At 34.6% G+C, this 21,049-nt stretch overlaps 1 protein-coding gene and 1 non-coding gene across 4 annotated transcripts in view; both read left to right on the forward strand.

Annotated features, from left to right (window-relative positions):
* Window positions 1-21,049, forward strand: part of Trh (trachealess) — a 165,061-nt gene that overhangs the window by 68,141 nt on the left and 75,871 nt on the right. For 2 of the 3 annotated variants that reach the window (XM_064040818.1, XM_064040821.1), the window contains exon 4: window positions 7,949-7,969. The exons of the other annotated variant lie outside the window; for it this stretch is intronic. In XM_064040818.1, coding sequence (XP_063896888.1) covers window positions 7,949-7,969 — 21 coding nt within the window. The remainder of the gene's footprint in view (window positions 1-7,948; window positions 7,970-21,049) is intronic. 3 annotated transcript variants of the gene reach the window in all.
* On the forward strand, window positions 17,313-17,452 carry LOC126054068 (U4 spliceosomal RNA). Its single transcript, XR_007510672.1, has one exon. It is a non-coding gene; the product is annotated as a U4 spliceosomal RNA (small nuclear RNA).

Below are 21,049 nucleotides of genomic sequence, written 5' to 3' on the forward strand. Positions count from 1 at the left end.
TAAAAACTACAGCTATGATGTTCATCAGTTTTGGAAAGAATGTGTTTATCGACTTTTGGGGGCTAACCGAACATAACTTCTTCAAAAGAAAAAGTATTTAGTATTGGGTCCAATACATAAAGAGTCTTCTTGACAACCCTATAAGCCCTAGTGTCGAGATCATTAGTTGAAAACTTAACGCCTTGTTCAAAGCGTCGTTGATTTAAACATACTTTGTTTTATAACGCATTAAGGGTCTATATGGCCACTTATTGTATAAATGCGTCATCAAATATAAAATTATGATGCTCACAATTGTTTATGGGTGAGCCGTGAACGGTATGGACTTGCTGTACCCGTAGACTGCAGATCAAACAGTCGGACGACAGTGTCTAGAGTGAGTTTTGAAAGTTAACTAACTCGTACGATCAATTTTAGAAGTGTTTATTTAATAAAGGATCTCATCGGGACTTGCTCGTAGTCTAAACGCGCTCCTTTCAAAATAGTGAACGTTATTTTCAGGCAAAATGAATGAAGATGTAACATCCCAATGATGTGATGTATGACTCTTTATTTCAGCCGAGTTATAATATACCTAATTATGTATCGAGCGCATTAACTTACAAAAGTCGGAAGCAGCACTCAGTGGACCCGATGGTTGGCAATTTTTTTTCTAAAGAAAATATTTATTCCAATCAAAATTTTCAATTGGATCATACGGACAAAATATCTGATCGTTGTAATGTGCGTTCTACCATGCGTCTTCATAGTGTCGTCGTTATACTGATTTATGAGCCCAAAGAAACTATCGGCCGACTAAAAGTTGTCAGTGTGCTGGTGGACTCTTATGGTGTAAGATAGTCGTAACTTTGAGTGGCGAAAGATTTTTAATGTCATTTTCGAGCAGTTTTTGTTAAGCATTGATTTATGGTTCTCGTGTTAGATTTATTGAATGGAAGCTGTTAATAGATTTTCTTAGACTTTGTGGATAAGATTTTGAATGGTTTTTATGTGGTAGTATTTACTACGTCATCCAAACTATCTGTGAACCACCCTGTGGATATTTGTTTTTTTGATAATCCTAACAAAGATTTGTTGCATATTGTTGTATTTTAATATCGTATTTTTATGCGATAATTGAAGCATTCTTTTATCCCAAGTATAACTAAATATTGCCAGAGTTCGTCTACATTTTCTCCCAAAAACATGTCCAGCCATAAAAATTTCAAACTACCCACAGAAAAATAAAACAAAACTATGGCTGCCCCTTCCTATTTATTATTTATCAATTGTATAAATTATTGAATAGTTATCCTTTGGCCCCAATGGCCAAGGGGTCACTTTTACGAGCGGGACCATGTTATGGCGATTTATCGTGGCCCATAGTTTTATGGGGGGTAGTCGTGGATTATTGGGCTATCTTTGAGGGTAATTTGATAAAATGATAAGTTTAGGGAGTCTGTGGAGAAATGGACACAGCTGTAGCCTTCTAGAGTATTCTTGCTTATTAGGAGAAGATATAGGTATGTACTTATCAGAGATAGGACTATACTGACTTATTGTTCCTCTCCAAATTATTAAAGGCCGAATACTGAAAAATTGCTCAATTTTAACAAACGAACATCATACCATCTCTGTCACATTTACGTAAATTACTACGACAGAAGTACTTTTAAATAGGGCTGAAAATTAGATAAAGTTTCAGTCTCTCAAAGTTGGTAGAAATAGCTAAACACAACAATGATTTGCATGTCGAAATAGAATATGGCATACAAACATGGCGTACAAACATACGCACGATACAAAACTGATTGAAACAAACATATTTCAGTATATTCGATCTAGTTCCCTTATGGAATTGAATAAAACCTTCAAACGATATTGTTTGCCCCTTAAGAGCAGGCAGCATGCCTCCTAATCCTTATAACAGTAAATTCCTAGTCAATTGCTTTTCTATGTTTGGTGTAAGTTACAAGCGGAAGCGATTTTATAGGCATACGGTGTCCCAAAGCGATTTTAGAGAAAACCACTTTTGAAATATATTACATTACGCAATACGGTATTGTTTTATTTACCGCGAATACAATATGTGCAACCGAAAAGTAAGAAAATATCCTTCCTAATACAAAGATGCGAAAGTCACACAGTCTGTCGATCGCAATTTGCGATTTCAATCCAAAATTACTGATTTGCAAATGTAATTTGTACCTAAATGTAATGTACTGAGAAATGTTATTTGGCAAACCTGAAAAAGACTGAAGTCTAAAGTTTTAATTTATATAAAAACGACAATTTTCTCAAAAGAAGAGGTAAAAATTAAAACAGCAACCAAATAATTTTTGAAACAGCAGCTTTCTTACGCTTTACGATTCCTCTTAAACATGTCACGAGACCCTAACCACGAATTGTCTTAACCCAAAATCGAGTCATCTAAAAATGCATCAGATAGTCGGAGAGCCCAACTGAATGTCTCATAAACTGTCCCTGGGTAATTCCGATAGCCGTTTGCGTGGCCACGGGCTATCCGGGACTATTAAATGGTAATATCATGTCAATGGAAATAGGTTCGATTGTAGAAGACCACTTACAGGCTTTTGTAAAGTTGTTGGATTATGCTGATGGTTTGTTGGCGGGCTCTTCGACTATTATGGTGGGGGTCTAGTTTTTTTTTTTGTGGTAAGGTATTGTAGATATCGGTCTATAAAGAAAGGTGCAAAAACGTAACGAAACTAGAACGTTTTTCGTAAAGGTACTTACAAACTAGGAAATGAGCATGCTTTTCGTATGCTTGCTTTAGTTTGAAACACCAATTTTCAAAAATTCTTATCATCATAAAATGTCTCAAGTTTTTTGACAGCAGTAGGGCAAGGGAAATTTCTCAATTCTTTCTTCTTGCAACAACTTTTTAACTACTAGTTATTAGGGAAATATATCGGAGTACGAAAGAGTGAAATATTAAGACATGAAAACCCAAAAATTTACACATTCCCGTAAATTCCATACTCCCAAAATTGGTTTCATGAAGTTTATAAGTGCACGAACTGTCAGAATTGTGGTAAAAACCTTCATTTGGCGAATTCCATCGACAATTATATGTCGGATTGGTTTTTATGTCATCGGAGTCGATGGCCGTTTGATAATACTTTATTATACGTACAAGAGCGGGTGTGGACTTGTTCATAAGCGGAGCGGGGGCGATTTATGAAAAGATGACAAGTTTTCAAATTATTGTATGTGATTTTTGGTCATTATATCGTAGTTAAACGGTGTAGCAAATAAAGAAATTATGGACATTTTGAAGGCAGGATTTTAACTGAGAATTGCAGAGAAATCTAGGTAAATATATTTGTCTTATACGCTATACTTAAATAACACATTTTTAAATGGTCAATAGTTCTCCTAGACCTCTAATTGCAGCAGAATACTCAACAACAACTACCAAAACACCTCAAAAACGACACCCGCTATTCTTCCATCACCATGTCCACACCAACAGTCGCACGCGCATAAAAAGTGCAATTTCAATACATCGAGGACATTGATTGACGGCGCCCGCTGTGCCGGCCCCTCGAGCCACACTTTTTACCCACTCAGCAAACGTTTTAGCATTTAATTAATTTTTATATACTCCTCATACAGGAGTTAAAGCTTGTATGGTTGGGGACCCACCTGGTAGAAATGTGGTGACGTTTTTGTACTCTCGCAAAGGAGGTAGTTTTTCTGGTAGTGTCAAAAATGGGAGGTCTTTGACATTGTCGGTTTGAGCTGGTTGTTGAGATGTTATGGGTAGATGACATAGAATACTTGGATAGTGAGTTTTTTCAAATTCTTGAAAGTAGCGAAAAATTCTGGAAGAAAGTATGTAATAGTTAGGAGTATTGATCAAAAAGTATTAGGTACATCACGTATTTTTGTAGTTTATGCAAAAGTCAGAAATAATTAAAGCAAGGGTAAATTGTAATGGGTGTTATTGCTTGAAACGGTTTCATGTGTTTATTCAATTGAACGTCATAAATTGAAGTCACAAATGATGGGTTATAATTATCCCATTTATCAGATAGCAGCGATACATCTTTATTTCTGAGTACTTGCCAACCAAAGACATAAAATGAAATCGTACCAATGTTTATTTTGCAAGAACTTTCATAAAGTATCCAGCCAATACACACAATTCAATATCCCGGCATTACCTACAGATATTACCGAACACTTGGACAGCCGGGGGTCAAAACAAACATTACTGGGGGGTTGGGGTCACTCGATCACCAAATTATGCAAAGTGTCCGGTCATTACGCGACCCACTGACGGCTCTATCTTGTTGTAGTGCGGCTACAAATCTTGATACTTTGGCAGAGGTAGACATAGACTATGGTATTCATAAAATTGAATTGTGTTACATAGATCAAAGTACAAGATCTAGATCAAAGTTATGTGGGCCACAAAGTACTTACTCATAAACATACAAAAGATACCTTTAACTTATTTTGCTTATTTTAAAAGGTACCTAAATAATATTCACGCACATTGTATTATTCTTACCTAGTGTTATACCTACATATTTTAAGGGACACTGCAATAGAAGAAGGGGTGTAGTTTATCATACAGATATTTTCCTCAACTAATCCAGTTAAAAAAACCTTTTTCTCTTTTTTACAGTTTTTTTTCTACAGTTCTTCTATAAGTCTCATTTCAAAACAGACTTTCCATTAGCAAACCGAATGGTATCCTTATAAGAACCTTTCAATAAAGTATCAAAACATCTCAATCCTAACAAAACTATTGGTATCATCCACCGCGTGCAATTTACTGCCACCGGAGTTTGAGGGCAGTTTTATTAAGAATTACAATTATTTATTTACACTGACCACTCGTACCGTAGGTATCTGTATCTACCGTATGTGTATCTGTATGGTAATACTGAAGGGTGGAGGGGAGGGGGGGGGGAGATGGATAGTTATTGAATGGATAGCATATGTATTGAGGAGGTATTTTTTGTTGTGCTGGAATTTTGGTCAGTATTCCGTTTGCTGACAGAGATTTTGCAAAGTAAGATCAAGAATATAAATGCATTTTGAGTTGATTAAGGACTATAAGACTTACATTTCAAATCCTATTGATTGAAAATGAAATGTAGTTTTCTAGATGAGTGTGACTTCTATAGTTACAACGATGAGGCCGACATTCCGTATGTCGAATTCCAAAGCCGGCAAAAATGTCGTTTTCTAAAACCTCGAAGTTTTGTAGAATTCCTTAGATTCTGGATTCTAAATCAGTCCTGACTGTCTGAGTCACAACATGGAATTTTGGCAGTTGATAAGTTTTACTTTGTAAGCTATATAACAATACGAAATTAGGATTTTGCGAGTTTCCAAGTAGCTTGAGTAGCTTCGCCAACTAAAATGTTAGGCATATTTTTTTGGCCCTGGAAGCACAGATTATATAATAGTTACTACGCTGGAAGTAAGTAATTTTGTTCTCTGTGACACCTTTTCTGTTCGATTTACTTATTTACTTACAAATCCACGGCATACTATGTTTAGAACATAATTTGAATGAAACTGTCAATGACAGCTTTTTGACTGGTTACTTGCAAAGGACCACACGTTAGCTCCGGTTTCGTTTAAAAAAACCTGATTGCAATATTCGTTCAAAGCAAGTCAACTATTATCTCGCAACTTATCAAAGTAAACAACCTTGTTAGATGAGCTCCCGATATTATGCTAATCACATTATTATTCATACTGTTTTTGCAAAGGGCCCTGAACCGGATCGAACCCTAATCTTGACTCTGTATTTACAAAATTACTTATTCATTTGAAAACACACCTGCCATTTCAAAATGAACCTTATAGTTAGTGCGCTAAGGTTGGAATGAGCAGTAATTATGAAGTCGTCAAGGTAAACGTACCGTGGTTCTTAATAACGCTACTCGCTCATAGATGGCGCTTTAGGCAATGCAAATTTTCGATAATGTAATTTCCCATGATGAAAAATTGGGGATCCGAGGGTATCCGATTAGGAAAACATCTGTAAGTTATTCAGTCTTATTATAATGTAATAAGATTAAGGTGTTCCGTTTTATTATTTCTTAATGTTTGTTTGATGTGGGGGAGTTTTTTGTTTTGTCGCGTGATTGGAAAATGATGTGCGGAAATTAATTTTGTTTGACGATCGCTGAAGTGATTTAGGGGTGTAATGTCTTATTTTTTGTTGGAAATTACTTTTTTTTTGTAGAATACCTACGATAGAAAAAGGGAAGGTGTATCTAGGTATGAGTGAAACAACAAAAAAAACAGAAGGACAGATAGGTAGCTAGAACCAAACATTGCATTGGCAAAAATGTTGGCTTGTTAGAAATCACAATACATTTTCGCAAATATCCTTTGTACCTAATTACCTACCTACTCTCGCTAACCTTCTCATCTTTCAAGTCATAGAAACAATGATGATTCATCTCGTAATTATAGAGGTATATTAGTGTGTACGAATGGATTTACGAATAATCTCCATCATTTCGAGCCGCGGTGTGACTGCGAAGGTCGCAGTGCATTATGTGAAATCGTGGGAAGCTATTACTTACTAATAGGTATTGGATGCGTCTTTGCGAAATTGTGTACCTAATTAGGTACCTATGTTTGAGGGTCTGTTGGTTGAAATTTATGCTCACATACTTGCTCTATTATTTGCAATTTTTTGCCAAAATAAAGAAAATGTCTGGTGAAGGAAAACAGGTATTCGTCGTTAGTAAAAAACTCCAACACTTGAAGGTAAATGTAGAGGTACTATTTTATAGAAATGTTCCTGAAGTAAGTGATTACCAAAGCAAGTTTGGAGTTAGGTTTCACGAAAAATTCCAGGGTCAAAGAAAATAATGCATTTTTTATACTTAAATAAGTATGCATAGGTATGTATTTTGGCATTGTCTCACAAACTCCATGGAATAAAGCAGTATTTTCCCGTTCATAGATGGCTATTAGAAATAATTCAACTGCCTTCACATTTAATCTCCATTTGTTTGAGGAATTATAGGTATTATACTTTATTCTTAGTATAATTAAGTTGAAATTCATTAAACATGTAGATCGAATAGTTCCAGTATTGCCCAATCTAAGACTTCTAATAAACAAGGCAATATAAACTTTATGAGTGAAGAAATTAAGTCGAAAATTAATTGTATGAATTTTGTAGGGTCAGTGCGTCGCAATATTGTCGAATATAAATCAATGCTTAGAGCGAATAGTGCTTTTTAGTGGCCTTTGGGATATTATTTAAATGTTAAACCGCATAATAATACCTAAATAAAGGGTCGAATTAAACTTATGAATAGGTACATACTTACTCTAGAGTTCAATGCAATAGGTAGGTACTGCAGAACTCCAGTAATTAAAAAGTAAATAGAACAGATTGATTTCTGACACTTACGCGAATATTAGACATTTAAATAAAACTAGAATAGATTGCTGAAAATTACGTAAATTTTTAATTTACTGTTTTTCTTCACAGACATTTCAGAGTATAGGATGTATCAGAAAATAATATAATAACAAATAGGCGACGGAACTTATCGTCCTACGGGCTGAAATCTCGACAACGTTCTAAGTTCATTGTGCATAACCACTATGCATTGAAAACATCTTATTTTATAGGTACATGACCAATTGAGGTATTTGCAGTGAAAAAAAAAACCTTTGCTTTACTTAATTTAGACTTAACTTTTCTGTTTTCAACGTAAATAGTAGTTCACATATTGTATCCTTTTGGTACGTTGCCTTTTGCGCAGTACAAAGTAGCGCCATCTGTGGTCGACTTGAACAACTACACACACTAACGTCAAGTAGTTCCACTATACTTACACAGGTGGCGCTGCGTGGCGGTATTAATGTTCATTTTGTAAACTTACATTTTTAGTTAGATACTTTTAGTTAATCATGTGATAATTATATTAATGAATTAAATAACTTGTTTCAGATACTATGCACAAGAGAACTGGTTAAGTAACTTTTTATATTTATTATACTTAAGTAATTCGATTATAATTTTCAACTTCGACAATTTGTAAATTTTTATGTTGCTATTGTGCAATTTAAATTTTATTTTCATACTGCTTACAAAATATTAAATAATTAGGTATTTTGTTCCCTTAGAAAGAACCCTCTCTCCAGTAGAAAAATGCTTTTTAATGTTCTGAAAAATTAATATCAATCTGTGAACAGACCAACAACATTTTTAAATGGCAGTTCTAAAAATATATTACAAAAGAGATATTATAGGTACAGCCGCAGATCAAAGAAATAGGATTGATCTGAGGGTACAGCTACCTCTTTCAAGACTCCCTAAAGCTCACAATAAAACAGTACCTAAATCTAATTTGCAATTTGCTTAAACATAATGGCTTCAAACCGAATAAAGCTAATTTCTTTTACAGTCTTAGAAGGCCAAAGAATTTTATTTCAAGGGCCGTTAAGTCTCAACCCTACCGTCGCTAATGAGAGCCACACTTAAGGAATTAAAACTACAATTCGTAGGTATTGGAGGGTTAAACATTTTATGTAATGCCCGGGTACAAATTGACCGTGTAATGCTTTTTATTGTTGGTTATTTTGAGGGTTAGAAAATACAGGTGAACGTTGCAGTTTTGTTTTAGAATTTGGGCATGGACTGGTTGGCTATTGGACTTTAACTCAGTTGTTATTATTGATATATGTATTTAGTGATTTGTTAAGGTTTAAGTCTATATTTTGAGTTATAAACACAAATAAACCTCAATAAAGCAACGCTTGGCGCGGTCAGCCAATGGATGGGTGACCATATTGACGTCATCATGACGAGTTCCTCCGTGTTTCGGAAAGTATGTTAAATTACTAGGATCCAGCAGTCATTTGAACACCTTTGGCAGTCGTTACAGATAGTCAGAATCCGGTTTCAATCATACGTAGGTATACGTACCTACCTAACTAAATTAAAAAAGTCCTTTAACAAAACTATTTTATAAAGACCTAAATTGCTTAACTTCATAGTTCCCCCATTTGCTTGCAATTTGTTATTCTAATACACCCTTCAACATTGCTCATATTAGTTGCTCAGACAGACTCACTGGGGTTGATTTATAGTTAGATAAGACTGTATGTCGATTTGTCCGCGTCGAGCCTTATTGATAATGCTTTCTTATTTGTTTTTCGTGGCACATGAGATATTGGAGTTTGGGCGTTACAATTTATTTGATGTTAGAGGTCGATTTAGGAAAAAGTTCTACCACATTTTTGCCGGGCTTCTAGTCTAATTGGGTACAGCTGAGTACCAATGTTTTAGATGGAGCGACTGCCTATGTAAAACCCTCAGTCCAATTACCTAAGCAAAATGATGTCCCTTGGTAAGACTAGTTGTCAGATTTGCTAGCTTGTGACTATCCGACTAACGACTACATTTGAATTTTAAAATCGAAAAAGAATGGGAACATAGATCATAATGATACCTAGTCATGATGTTATTTCAGTCCACTATTAAAATTTGTTCAAGTAACCTGTACAACTCGAAGTTCCTTAATTCCCACACATTAAAGACACAAGCACAGTTTAAACTTCAAAAATGCTTCCTAAACTTAAATCTTCAAACACACTCGATAATCTACCGCAAACAACGTGACTTTACAATATTTCGCTATATCTATATACATATATCAACGTATAGTGACAACCACGGAGTAAGGAAAGATAAGCGGAGATTCCATAATGCAGGTAGGTCAGGCGCCTTCTTCTAGGTCAAATAGGTACGGTGGACATGATCAAAAGAATCCGTAAACAGTGAACTAACGATGCTTTCGGTTTCTTTGAGGCACCTGTCAAGAATATTCGGGATTACAAAAATAATCGGGTCCAAAAGAAGGCGCATAAGGGCGAAGACAGTAACGTTCCCCGCCCTCCCCCCCGCATTTTGGCGCGCTACTTTCTTAGCAGATTTTCCGTTATAGCACCTCCGCTAGTCATTGTATTCTCCGCGGTGTCAACCCTAATCCAGTTGTCGCTAGACGGATTACGTAAGGCGGCGAAACTTCAAAGCGAGCGAGGGCTGCCGCGCGCTCTGTGAATTTTAACATCACACTTGTTTGAAAGCTTATGATCTTGTTGATATGGCGCCAGTAAAAATATTGAAGCTGCCTCTTATCTGGAATCTTGAACTTTTGTGGTTTGCTTAAAAGGTGTAATAGTTGAGTGTCTATTGTTTTAACTTCCTACAACCGTAGCACAGTCAGAAGAAATACCTACGGAGTCTTGACTTAGCTCATAGATAGCAACAAGCATTGATATAGGTACTCCTTTACATTATCCGACTTTCAGAAAGCTTTTCATCATCGGTCTTCGAAAAATCGCGTTAAAAAGTTAGTTAAAATGGTAGTTAAAAAGCAACTTTTTAACTTAAATCGACTTCCCAACAGTTTCCCTACTTATGTGTTTGTGTTTTCTTATTTTCTATATACGAAAGTTACGTGATTTTTCGAAGACCGACGATGGAAAACTTTCTGAAACTAGAATAATGTATTCTGTATTCTTAGTTCCTTAAATGCTATGTTAAGAAATATGGTAGATCGGCTTCAAATTTTAGCCTAATGAATATAAATACCTGCTAATTCGTAGTGTAATCGAAAAGTTTCCAGGTTGAATTCAGCTTATAAAGTACGATTTTGTCCTACCTTCTAAGATTTTACAGTCAGTCGTCAACAGAAATGAAACTGTCTCACTTTGCCAAACAATTTATATGTTAATAAGGGCACCGTACCTCTAGTGTACCTGTTTCCGAATTATACTGATCGAACATTTTCAGCTTCAATTTAGACGAATTGAAGTCAATTTTAAAGTGACAACTTGGACTGAAAGAAGCAATATTTTTATTTGTTCCAACGATTTGATAGGTAACTATTCTGCGAACCCGGGTAAAAGTATTCGTTTCCTATAAACAAGCTTCGATAGACGATTACCGATTTGAAGTAGTCTTTCAGTGTAGGTGAGCTCTGAAAAAAACATATCAATCATCTCAGTAGTTTCTGAGATAAATAAGCACGTTTAAACAAAAAAAAATCTCCAGGCTATCCAGCTATATAATATGTATTAGTATAATGTACATACTTATTTAATTAATCAAAATAAGTTTCATTCTTAGATAGGTACCCATATAGCATCTAAGCTAAGATTTTTGGCACTTTAAACTGACAACTACGCAGATACTTATTCGAGCATAAACCAACCCTTTCGCTGCCCACGCAAAATAAAAAACACAAAAGTAGTAACTTTAAATGGTGCTTTAAACTTCTTGAAGGGGGCCTAAAAGACCAAACCGGGGGTATTAGGGAGTTAATAAGTCCATTTTTATCAGGCATTTATTCGCCATTTTTTACCAGAGGGTGAAATACCATTAGTTTAAATTTCCTTTTGACAAGTCATTGAAAATATGTTTTTAATGTTTATTAGGTGGATTTAAAAGATTTTTTTGGATGGTCTTATTTATTGAGTGAGGTTTAGTGGGTAAACGAATTTTGATTAAGTTTAATGGAGACGCGTATTGCAGATACCTACGTTTATTTTTATACTCTTGTGATTTTTTTACAGAAGTTTTTTATAGTTTTTATAAAAATTACTACCTATATTCAAAAACAAAACCAGGTATAGTCACTGGTGAAGTATCAGTTTTAATAGACAAATTATTTAAATGTAAAAAAAAAACATTTTTTAACTTTCTTTTTAAGTAGGTATACCTAGTTTCAAATAAAACACAAAAGTACAACGATTTATCACACGTTAAAATATTATCCTATTTTCTGCATCATCCCCCTTTTAAACAAAATAAAAACAATTTAAAATTGTCAATTCGGGGACCATTGAGGCGTTTTGAATGATCGCAATAAATAAAGCCGAGTGCAGCCAGGTGGGAAGCGAGGCTCCCGGGACAGTGTGTACCCGCCCTTAGCGACATAAAGAAAAAAGGATTGCTTGCTTTATTATTTTTATTAGCACGCCAATCTGTTTGGTTGATAGACTTATGTTTTTGTACAGCATGATGGTTTTTTTCGTAAACAGCCAGGAATTTTTCTATTGGTGTAGTTTACTTAGCTTAGCACGTAATTATTTAAGGCAGAAGAAGTATGTATCTTTTTACTAAGTAGGTACTTGGGATTTACTGAGCATATTTTAGGTTTTTACAATCATTTTTAGGGTTCCGTACTCAAAGGCTAAAACGGGACCCTATTGTTTTCGCTCCTCTGTCCGTCCGTCCGTCCGTCTGTCACCAGGCTGTCTCATGAACCGTGATAGTTAAAGAGTTGAAATTTTCACAGATGATGTATTTCTGTTGCCGCTATAACAACAAATACTGAAAAATAAATATTTTGGGGGCCCCCATACAACAAACGTGATTTATTTTGCTCATTTTTACTCTGGTACGGAAACCTTCGTGCGAGTCCGAAGCGCACTTGGCCGGCTTTTTTATTCAATTTCAGCTTCTATACTAAAGTGTAAAAAAATTATTAAAGAATAACTATAAATAAACTCACTTAAAAAAAACATAAATTTTTACAATCACACTGTCATACCAAAAAAAAAAAAATTCTAAACCTTTCAAACCACCCTATACATAAAACCCTTACGAATACCTTAGAAAAAAAATATGTTCATCTAAGCACCTCGCTAGCTCAGTATAAAAACGCCGTAACCCATGTAATGACAATTTTAAACTGGAGTCCCGTTCCGAGCCATTTGCCTCACCGTATTGTCTCAGCAAGCTCACCAGTTTAGCTGGACCTCTGACATTGAACGAGTATGGCTGACAGAAATGCATTTTTAAGGGTGTTATGTGTTAGACTGGCTGGGCCTATGGTGTGTGTCAGTAATGGGTAATATGGCCTGTTCGTGGTGTTCGTAGTTTTCTTGGGATGCACTTTTTAAGTGTTTTTGAGTGGCACCTATGATTGGGATGCTAAATAGCTAGGTAGGTACCTATAGTTTAAAAAATGGTGCTTGTTTCACAAGTTAAAAAATGTAGACAGTTGCAGTTTGTTTTAAAATTTTTTTATTGTGTACTTAAGCTATTTCATTTCACTTGGTAGATGAAGCCTTAAGTACGTTATACTTAGGTATAAAAATAGATTTTATATTATTCAAATGACATATTGTTAGCCCACATTAGAGTCTATACCTCTTATTTTAAAGTAAAAAAAATTGTATCCATACAGCAAAAATAGTTGGATTTGCTCCGAATTTGTAGCTCTTCCAATACTGGTTGGTTGGTTTACAGACTCCCTTATTGTGTAAGACATAGACAAGCGTTTTTATTATCTGTGGGGGCGTTTTAAAGCGGGGGCCCTTAAGTGCCGTAACTTTTTCCTTCTATTAAGGGGTTGTGACGCTTTACGAATGTTTGATTTCGTGTTCTACAGATGTTTTCTTGTACTGACGATATTTTTGTTTCCTTTTTTACGTTTTTGAAATCGTTGATTTGTGAGTGGAAGTTTTGTAGTTTTTTCTCTGCAATATGTCGTAAAGAATAAAAATAAACATAATAAAAAAATAGTATTCAAAGAAATGAAAATATTTTCTTCACTTCTAAGTTCATATCATATCATATCATTTATTGCATTCCATAATGTACATTTGGTGGAAAATATAAAATAATAGAGGTAGTCACAATTATGGACCCTGATGGGCACAGCAAAATAGTCAGAAGAGAGGAAGGCGTTTAATAAGTTAGAAGTATGATTGTTGTCATTTGGCATGATAAAAGCCTGCTGAAAAGTACCAACACCCGCATTACCTAGGACAATATTAATAATCCCAACAGGACCCACCATGGACAGACCATAACCCACAGCCTGGAAAAACCCGCTGCTTTTCATTCAAAATTTACGTCGAGCGAATCTCAATTGTTTTTCCGACTAAACTCCCAAAGATATATTTAGCTTACTTATACGGGTTTTACTATTCCGTGCCATATTTAATAGTAATGTATGACGACAGCTATGACATCAATCAAATAAAATATTCAGCTCAGGATTTGAAGTCACTACCGTTTCCTGCCGATCCGACGGTTGGGCAATGGGTACCGTGGTTGTTGCTATGTAGGTAGGTAACTAATGAAGATATTTTATTGAGGTCGGTTGAAACAATGAGTAATGAATAAAGTATTTGTTTGTGATAAACATCCTTGGAAATTGTGGGGTAGGGTGTGAAAGGACCAAGTTTTGATTGAAAGAACAATTTAAAAAAAGAGTAATTTTTTGTTTGGCACAAAATTTTGTACTCATTTTTTTGTATACGATTTTTTTTGAGACCTTTTTTTGTAATAACACCATTAAAACTTCATCATTTTAAGACATAAATATTTACAACATAAAACTGCCTTTATAACACTATCATTAAGTTAACCCTAAATCACTACACAAAAAAGTCAAAGAGCAAAGTCTTACAAATCCCTGTCAAAATTAATACAAACAAATGTTCTTCCGATAGTCTCCCTATCGAAAAAAATCTGCAACTACCCCTCAGTAGCACAATCATTAATATTAACCCGTATCAACCCCATATAGTAACATAAATAAACATTAAAAAATACAACCGCAAAGAAAGGCCTAAAAGTACCCGTATACTGCAACTTTTTAGTCGGCCGATAGTTGGTTTGGGCTCATAAATTAGTATGAAGACGAATGGTAGTACGCACGTTACAACGATCAGGTATTTGTCTGGTATTAGACTGACTGAAAACTTTCATTGATTTCACTGCCTTTCTGCTGTCATTCGGCTGTCATTTTACATCCTTGGCAGTAGTTAGAAGCTAGTAAGTCTGGCACCAGTTTTACCAAGGGGTATTTGGATTGCCCGGGTTACTGGTCTGAGGAGGTCAGTCGCTCCTTGTTAAACACTGGTTCTCAGCTGCATCCAGTTAGACTGGAAGTCGACCCCAACATGGTTGGGAAAAGGCTCCGGAGATGAGATGATGGGCCAACTATCAGCCGACTTTTTTCTCTGCAGTGTGCTTGTACGCTTAAATTATTCATTTCTCTTCGGGATTTTTTTGAAACCACTTCGCACCTCTCTCTAGTCACTTAGCTAAGGTTGTATACATTTTTTCTTTTTACTTCGTTGAATAAAATTATCATTTTTTATTTGCGAATTTATTTGTCTATCTTGAAGATTAGGAGTATGGAAATTGGGTTGTATGATTCTCTTGGGAAGAGTGGTTTTGATTTTTTTATATTATTCTTATTTTGTGTTAATTTTTGTTTTGGTTTTGCTTTAAATTAGAGGGTTAAGTTATTGTAAAGACGAGATATTAGAAAAAGGTTGTTTATAATCTTAGCCGACAAATCATGTTCATTGCATGAGCAACATTATAATTGCATTTTTCACATGAACCAACAAAACACTACAAAATATTCATAGTAGGTACACATTTCACAAATCTGTGTCCATCAGAAAACTGACATTATATCAGCCGCATCAGACATGACAAATGATTGTTTCAACCTACCACCAGTTACGATTGACCACCCTTTCCCTTTACAAGTCGAAGGATTAAGAGAGTGGATGAATATAAGAGGAGGTCAGGATATATTGGTGATATGATATCCGTCTTAAAACAAGGGATGTAGGGATGATAAACGCTTTCAACTTGATCTTTTGTTATGAATGTTTTAAAATGTTGTTTTATTGCATTATTTCTTTCATAGGATTTTATGCATCTATGTATACTGATATAATGAAGAGAAAACATCGATTTGTTTGTTAAAGGCTTTGAAACTACTGACCTGGTTTGAAAAATTATTTCATTATTGGAAAGGTACACTCTTCCCGAGTAACTTAGGCTTTATTTTATCCAAGCACGGCAGTAGTTCCAACGCGGGAAAACGGCTAGGTCCTTCTATGGATAGAACTAAATAAGTAGCACTTTATTTATTTTTTTCACAATTTCTCTCATCCAAACATTTCAGAAGTTTTATTTTAATGAACTGGCCTAAATGTACATAGTGTAGTATTTAAAATAATATGCGGTATATGATGTGGTTTCTAATATGTTTGTCATTCAGTATTGTCGGGAATGCACCGAGTAGTTCACGCTTACTGCATGTTTATGACGACGCTATATCGCCCGTGTTACATGCTAACTGCTGCTAACTCATTCATTGTTTTATTTAGGTTTATTTTCACTTTACGGCGTGTTTTGTCGGAAAAATTGGCTTTTAGGTGTTTTTTTATTGGGTTTTTGTTAGTATGAAAATAAAAAAGAGGTTCTCAGCAATTATTATGAACTTGATACATGAAAATTTTCTCCGTTCACATTAGTTTTATGAAATCACAGTAAAATATTAAAATTTTTTTCGACATAAGTGTCAAGTCAAAAACAAAAACTAATCTCTAGTAATAAGCCTTTTTGCTGTAATTATTGCAATAATAAATATTTTGTGGATTAATAGTATGTAGTAACTATTCATGTTACTGATCCCCCCGTGTACTACTCGTGGCAACAAAAGTGAGACACCCGGCAGTAATAGGGTTAAATGTAGTTGTCAAAAAAATCCGCTAGTTAGTAATGGCGCCACTGTACACTATTAATATCAGTCAAATAATATTTTTAGAGCATAATGTTATTCTTGTTCTGTAAATGATCGTCATTTGTGATATAAATTGCCTTTTCAAAAGAAGTAATTTTAAAATTGATTTGAAGAAATAATATTTATCGGACAAGTGGATAATTTCAGTAACCTATAAACACTTATATTGTTCTCGAAACAGATAATGCCATTGCACAATTCCACAAATACCTAAAATAGAAATTTAACAATTATTTATACGATTACCAAGAACCGCAATAAAACCACCAAGTGCTGCATTAGTTTTTTATGGTCATTTTATTGAGGAATGTATGCGCCCCGACTGCGCCTTCTGAATATTTTATATGCAATATAAAATAAATAGACTGATTAATAAGCGTATCATGATTCGCTACTGTCAACTGTCCACCTACTCAGTATGGCCGGCGTGTTCTATTTTTGAAATGTGCAGTAACGGTCCTCTGTGCGTGATCGCGTTACAATTCGAATTTTGACGTTCGGAGAAATTCGGCTGACCTAACTCGACCAATCGGAATCGCGGAATTCTAAATTTGCATCGTTTCTCTTTTTAAATATTTAAATGTGTGTTCTTTTGATGCAATTTCGCGTGTCGTCTAAACAAAATATCTCATTTTGCAAAGTTTCCAAATTTGTAACTAGATGGCGTTGGGATCGAGTTAGATCGCGCTATGGTTTCGTTACAACGATTTGGTTGGGTCGGGCGCGAACTTCTCTCAAGTTAACTTTGCGCAGAGGCAATATCGTAACCAATGAGGTTAATCCGAGGTGCGATTATTGCTAGTTGAAAACTTTACCAATACCCCGCCGTGTGGACGTGAAATACCGTCCGCGATGGCAATTTTTGAATGGCCTTAATAGGCCTAAGAATCCTTTGAAAATGAAAAACATTTGTATTTAGAATAAAGTTATTGCTCATTACAATAATTACTTCGTACTATGTTAACCCGTTAAATAAGAACGGTATGGAGTAGTTACCGTTACTGTTATTTAATAATTTAGTAATAATGTGTCGTACGTATAACATTATAACAAATTTTGGCTGGGACAGATAGGTACACCTAGCGGTAGAATACGGAACTAAAAATCTTTTTTTCATATGAATGCATGTTTATTTTGTTGTAAAAAATGCTTCTGTGATTAGGTACACATTTCATTATAGTGCTGAAATATTTATCTTTTTGATTACAAAAGATAACTAATATTAATTAAATGTGTAACATATATTTTTTGTCGTTTTCTGCTATACTACATACCTACACATGTCAATTTTAAAATCAGTAATCTCATCACACAAATATTACGCCACTCCACAGTAGGTATATATTATACTACGTATAATTTTTTCCCCATGGCTTTTTGCCAGGGCAGGGTATTTTCTATGGAAATGAGAGCAATTGCAAACTGAATCGCGTATAATGATCGATAATTGAGTATTTGACGCGAATCGTAATAACGAGTGTCGTCATGTTTATTGTAATCAAAGAGGTTGTTGTTTTTGTTTTATTTTTGGTTTTAAAGGCAGGGGTTTTTGGGTCTCATTTAGTTGTATTTTTAATGGCGTTCCTCCTTATAAGGGAGACTGAGAATCTCCTTTTTTGAAGTCGGGTAATTAAACATTCTTAACGTTGCATACTAGACCTCATTGAATGCTTACGGCATCATCTGTCTTGTATGAAACAAATGTAAAAAAACATCTTTCTTAAAAAAATACACCTGTTTTTCATTTACTTTCAAGTCAAATTATATTTTTCGGTAATTGGTCCATTAGGCATAAATTAATCAATTAACCATAAGTCAGTCATTTATGATTATAATACAAACTACAATTATAAGGTTCATAACTGTAAATTTTTCACATAATTCAGCACAAAGATTATTAAGAAAAGATTACTCCGACCAGCACATTAAGGGTCAATTCCCACTGAAAGAGCAGCGGCCGGCAGCGGCCGTAAGAGCACGGAAAATGTAAGAGCGCGGCGCGATGCGCACGCTCAATCCCTTGCAATTACGGCCGCTGCCGGCCGCTGCCGGCCGCTGCTCTTTCAGTGTGAATTGACCCTAAAACAAAAAAACACCCAATATTTCATTTTTATGACTTCATCCTAAGGTACCTCTATTCAGGAGACACAAAATAAATTGATTTAAATTCCATCAAAATACTGAATCTTTATGTGATATGGCTACCGTTCTCATTGTGTTTTAGACCATAAACTGTCAAAGTTATGGTGTTCTAACCACATCAATATGGGTGCTATTTTGTTTAGTTATGAACGCATAGACAAAGCTTGGTGAGCTAATGTCATAAGTTTATGTTTGAAGGTAATATGGAAAGATTAGTGTGGACACGAAACGGCCTAATAAAAAAAAATGAAGCTCATTGTGGCGTCTTATTTGGTGAGGCGGTTAAATTAATGATTCATTTATTGAAGACAGTTAAAAAAATCGATGATCAGTTACAGGATGTAGGTATGTAAGAGTATGTTGGTGTACATAGGTACGTATTTTTGGTACGCTTATTTTACTCTCAATGTACTATTAACCATTCTTTTTTTAAGCACAATTATATCAGTGCAGCACAATTTATAATCCAAAATATACAGCTTATAATAGATTTTTTACCAAGTTTTAACTCAATAGTATCCGCTTTCAGAGTAAGAGTACCTCTATATTTTACATAAGCAGGTCCACATTAATCTATCCCAGGCCATAAACTGAAGGGTCTACCAAGGGCGCTACTCTATTTTGTCAACAAGCCATTGTGGTGCGCGGGCGCCGGTCTTTATGACGTCGTAAATCTGCGCGCGCGCATTATGATCGCTCGATAGTCAACTGTCAAAACTCTCAGGTGTACGCCAGGGGTGTTTTTGTAGTTTTACTAGAAAATGTTATGATATGAGAGAAAAAAAATGTCGTTTAAGATTTTTCTGTGAATCAGTTTTTTAGGTAGCTAGTTTTATATTTGTTTAAGTGGGAAAGGCTTTCGTTTTATAGTTTAATAATAAATTATTTAAATCATTGACAAAATTCGGCAATGATTTTAGTTTAAATTTACGTTCCATATTTTGAGTTTATTTTTACAACAATAATAGAAGTTGAAAAAAAACCTTTGGATGTCTCAAATTTCCTAAAAATTACGGCCAAGCTACAGAGCTTTGCTTGGCTTGAACAATGAGGCAATTGTTTTTATTATTCCTTCAATCAACGTTTGCTACTACAAAAAGTATTTGGCCTTAATTAACGAACCCATTTTGTCTTAAAATGTAAAAAAATACCTATTATTTTTATTACTCAATTATGAAACCTACACGGTACTTAACCGTAATAATGATGACACCTACTCACTGCTTTTATTTTAACAAGATCATTTTATCAGCCCTAAATCTGAAGACAATTTGAACCTACACAAAACACCTACATACAGTTTTTTTTAATTTTTTAAGGTAATACTACATCATTATAATTACCTCTGTGACATAATAATAATAGCAATTGTGTCATCATTATATTAAAGTTGTCTCAAAAGGGCTTCATCGTGTTGGTTTCAGCCCCGCGTTCGCCTTCCAAAAATCCCGGATTATTGTAGTCCCGTGGTCTGATGGAGGCATACCAAAATATACGAAAACAAAGGCAAGTTTAATTTATTTTAATAATTTTCGTACATACATATTCTACTAATACGTACAGTTAAGAAAATGCTGAAAACATACAAATTCGTAAAAAGAGTTATTCATACAAAAAAACTTCACGAATAAAATAGTGTAACACGTGCGCTTAAGTGTTAACATTCATATAATTACGGCACGCACACAACCAAACGCGCGCACACACGCACGATTTTCGAGTTAACCCTTCAAACGCCTACTCGGAAATTACGTAAGTAAGTAGATACTCCTTAGATCGTCATCTTAGATTTTTCTTTGAAGTGGCAGCGAAGTTTTGGGGGTTAAAATTGAATATTAATAGCAAAATTATACCCTTAGCCGTCCTTTCTAGGATTTTTATTACTTTATTAAGGCACCTTCTTGTTAATGCGATATAAACAAATCGTTGTGGATTTTATGTGTTCTTAGAAAGGGGATGTGTCAAAAAACAGTAGCCATTTTTATTGCTTAATCGCGTGTGTTTTGTTTTGTGTAATTTATTTTTATTTTGTTGTTGAGGTTTGTTTTATTGCTTAAAACAAGAAAATTTTGTGTTTTAGTGAGGTATTTTATTTTTATGGTTACAAAAATTTAAAAAAAAATTGTAATAAATTATTTTTATTGTATTTCTGTTTTATTACAGAGCATTTAAATTAAATAGTATTTGGGTAGTTAATTATAACTAAATTGTTTGCGATTATGAAAATCTAATAAAAATAAAAAACAAAACACCACCTGACTGCCATAGATCAAAACATGGTAACCCACAATTTTTTCAAACTTTCACACTATAAAACACAGCAATAAAATTAATCA

The sequence above is a fragment of the Helicoverpa armigera genome, chromosome 23 (assembly GCF_030705265.1).
Source record: "Helicoverpa armigera isolate CAAS_96S chromosome 23, ASM3070526v1, whole genome shotgun sequence".
Classification (NCBI taxonomy): domain Eukaryota; kingdom Metazoa; phylum Arthropoda; class Insecta; order Lepidoptera; family Noctuidae; genus Helicoverpa; species Helicoverpa armigera.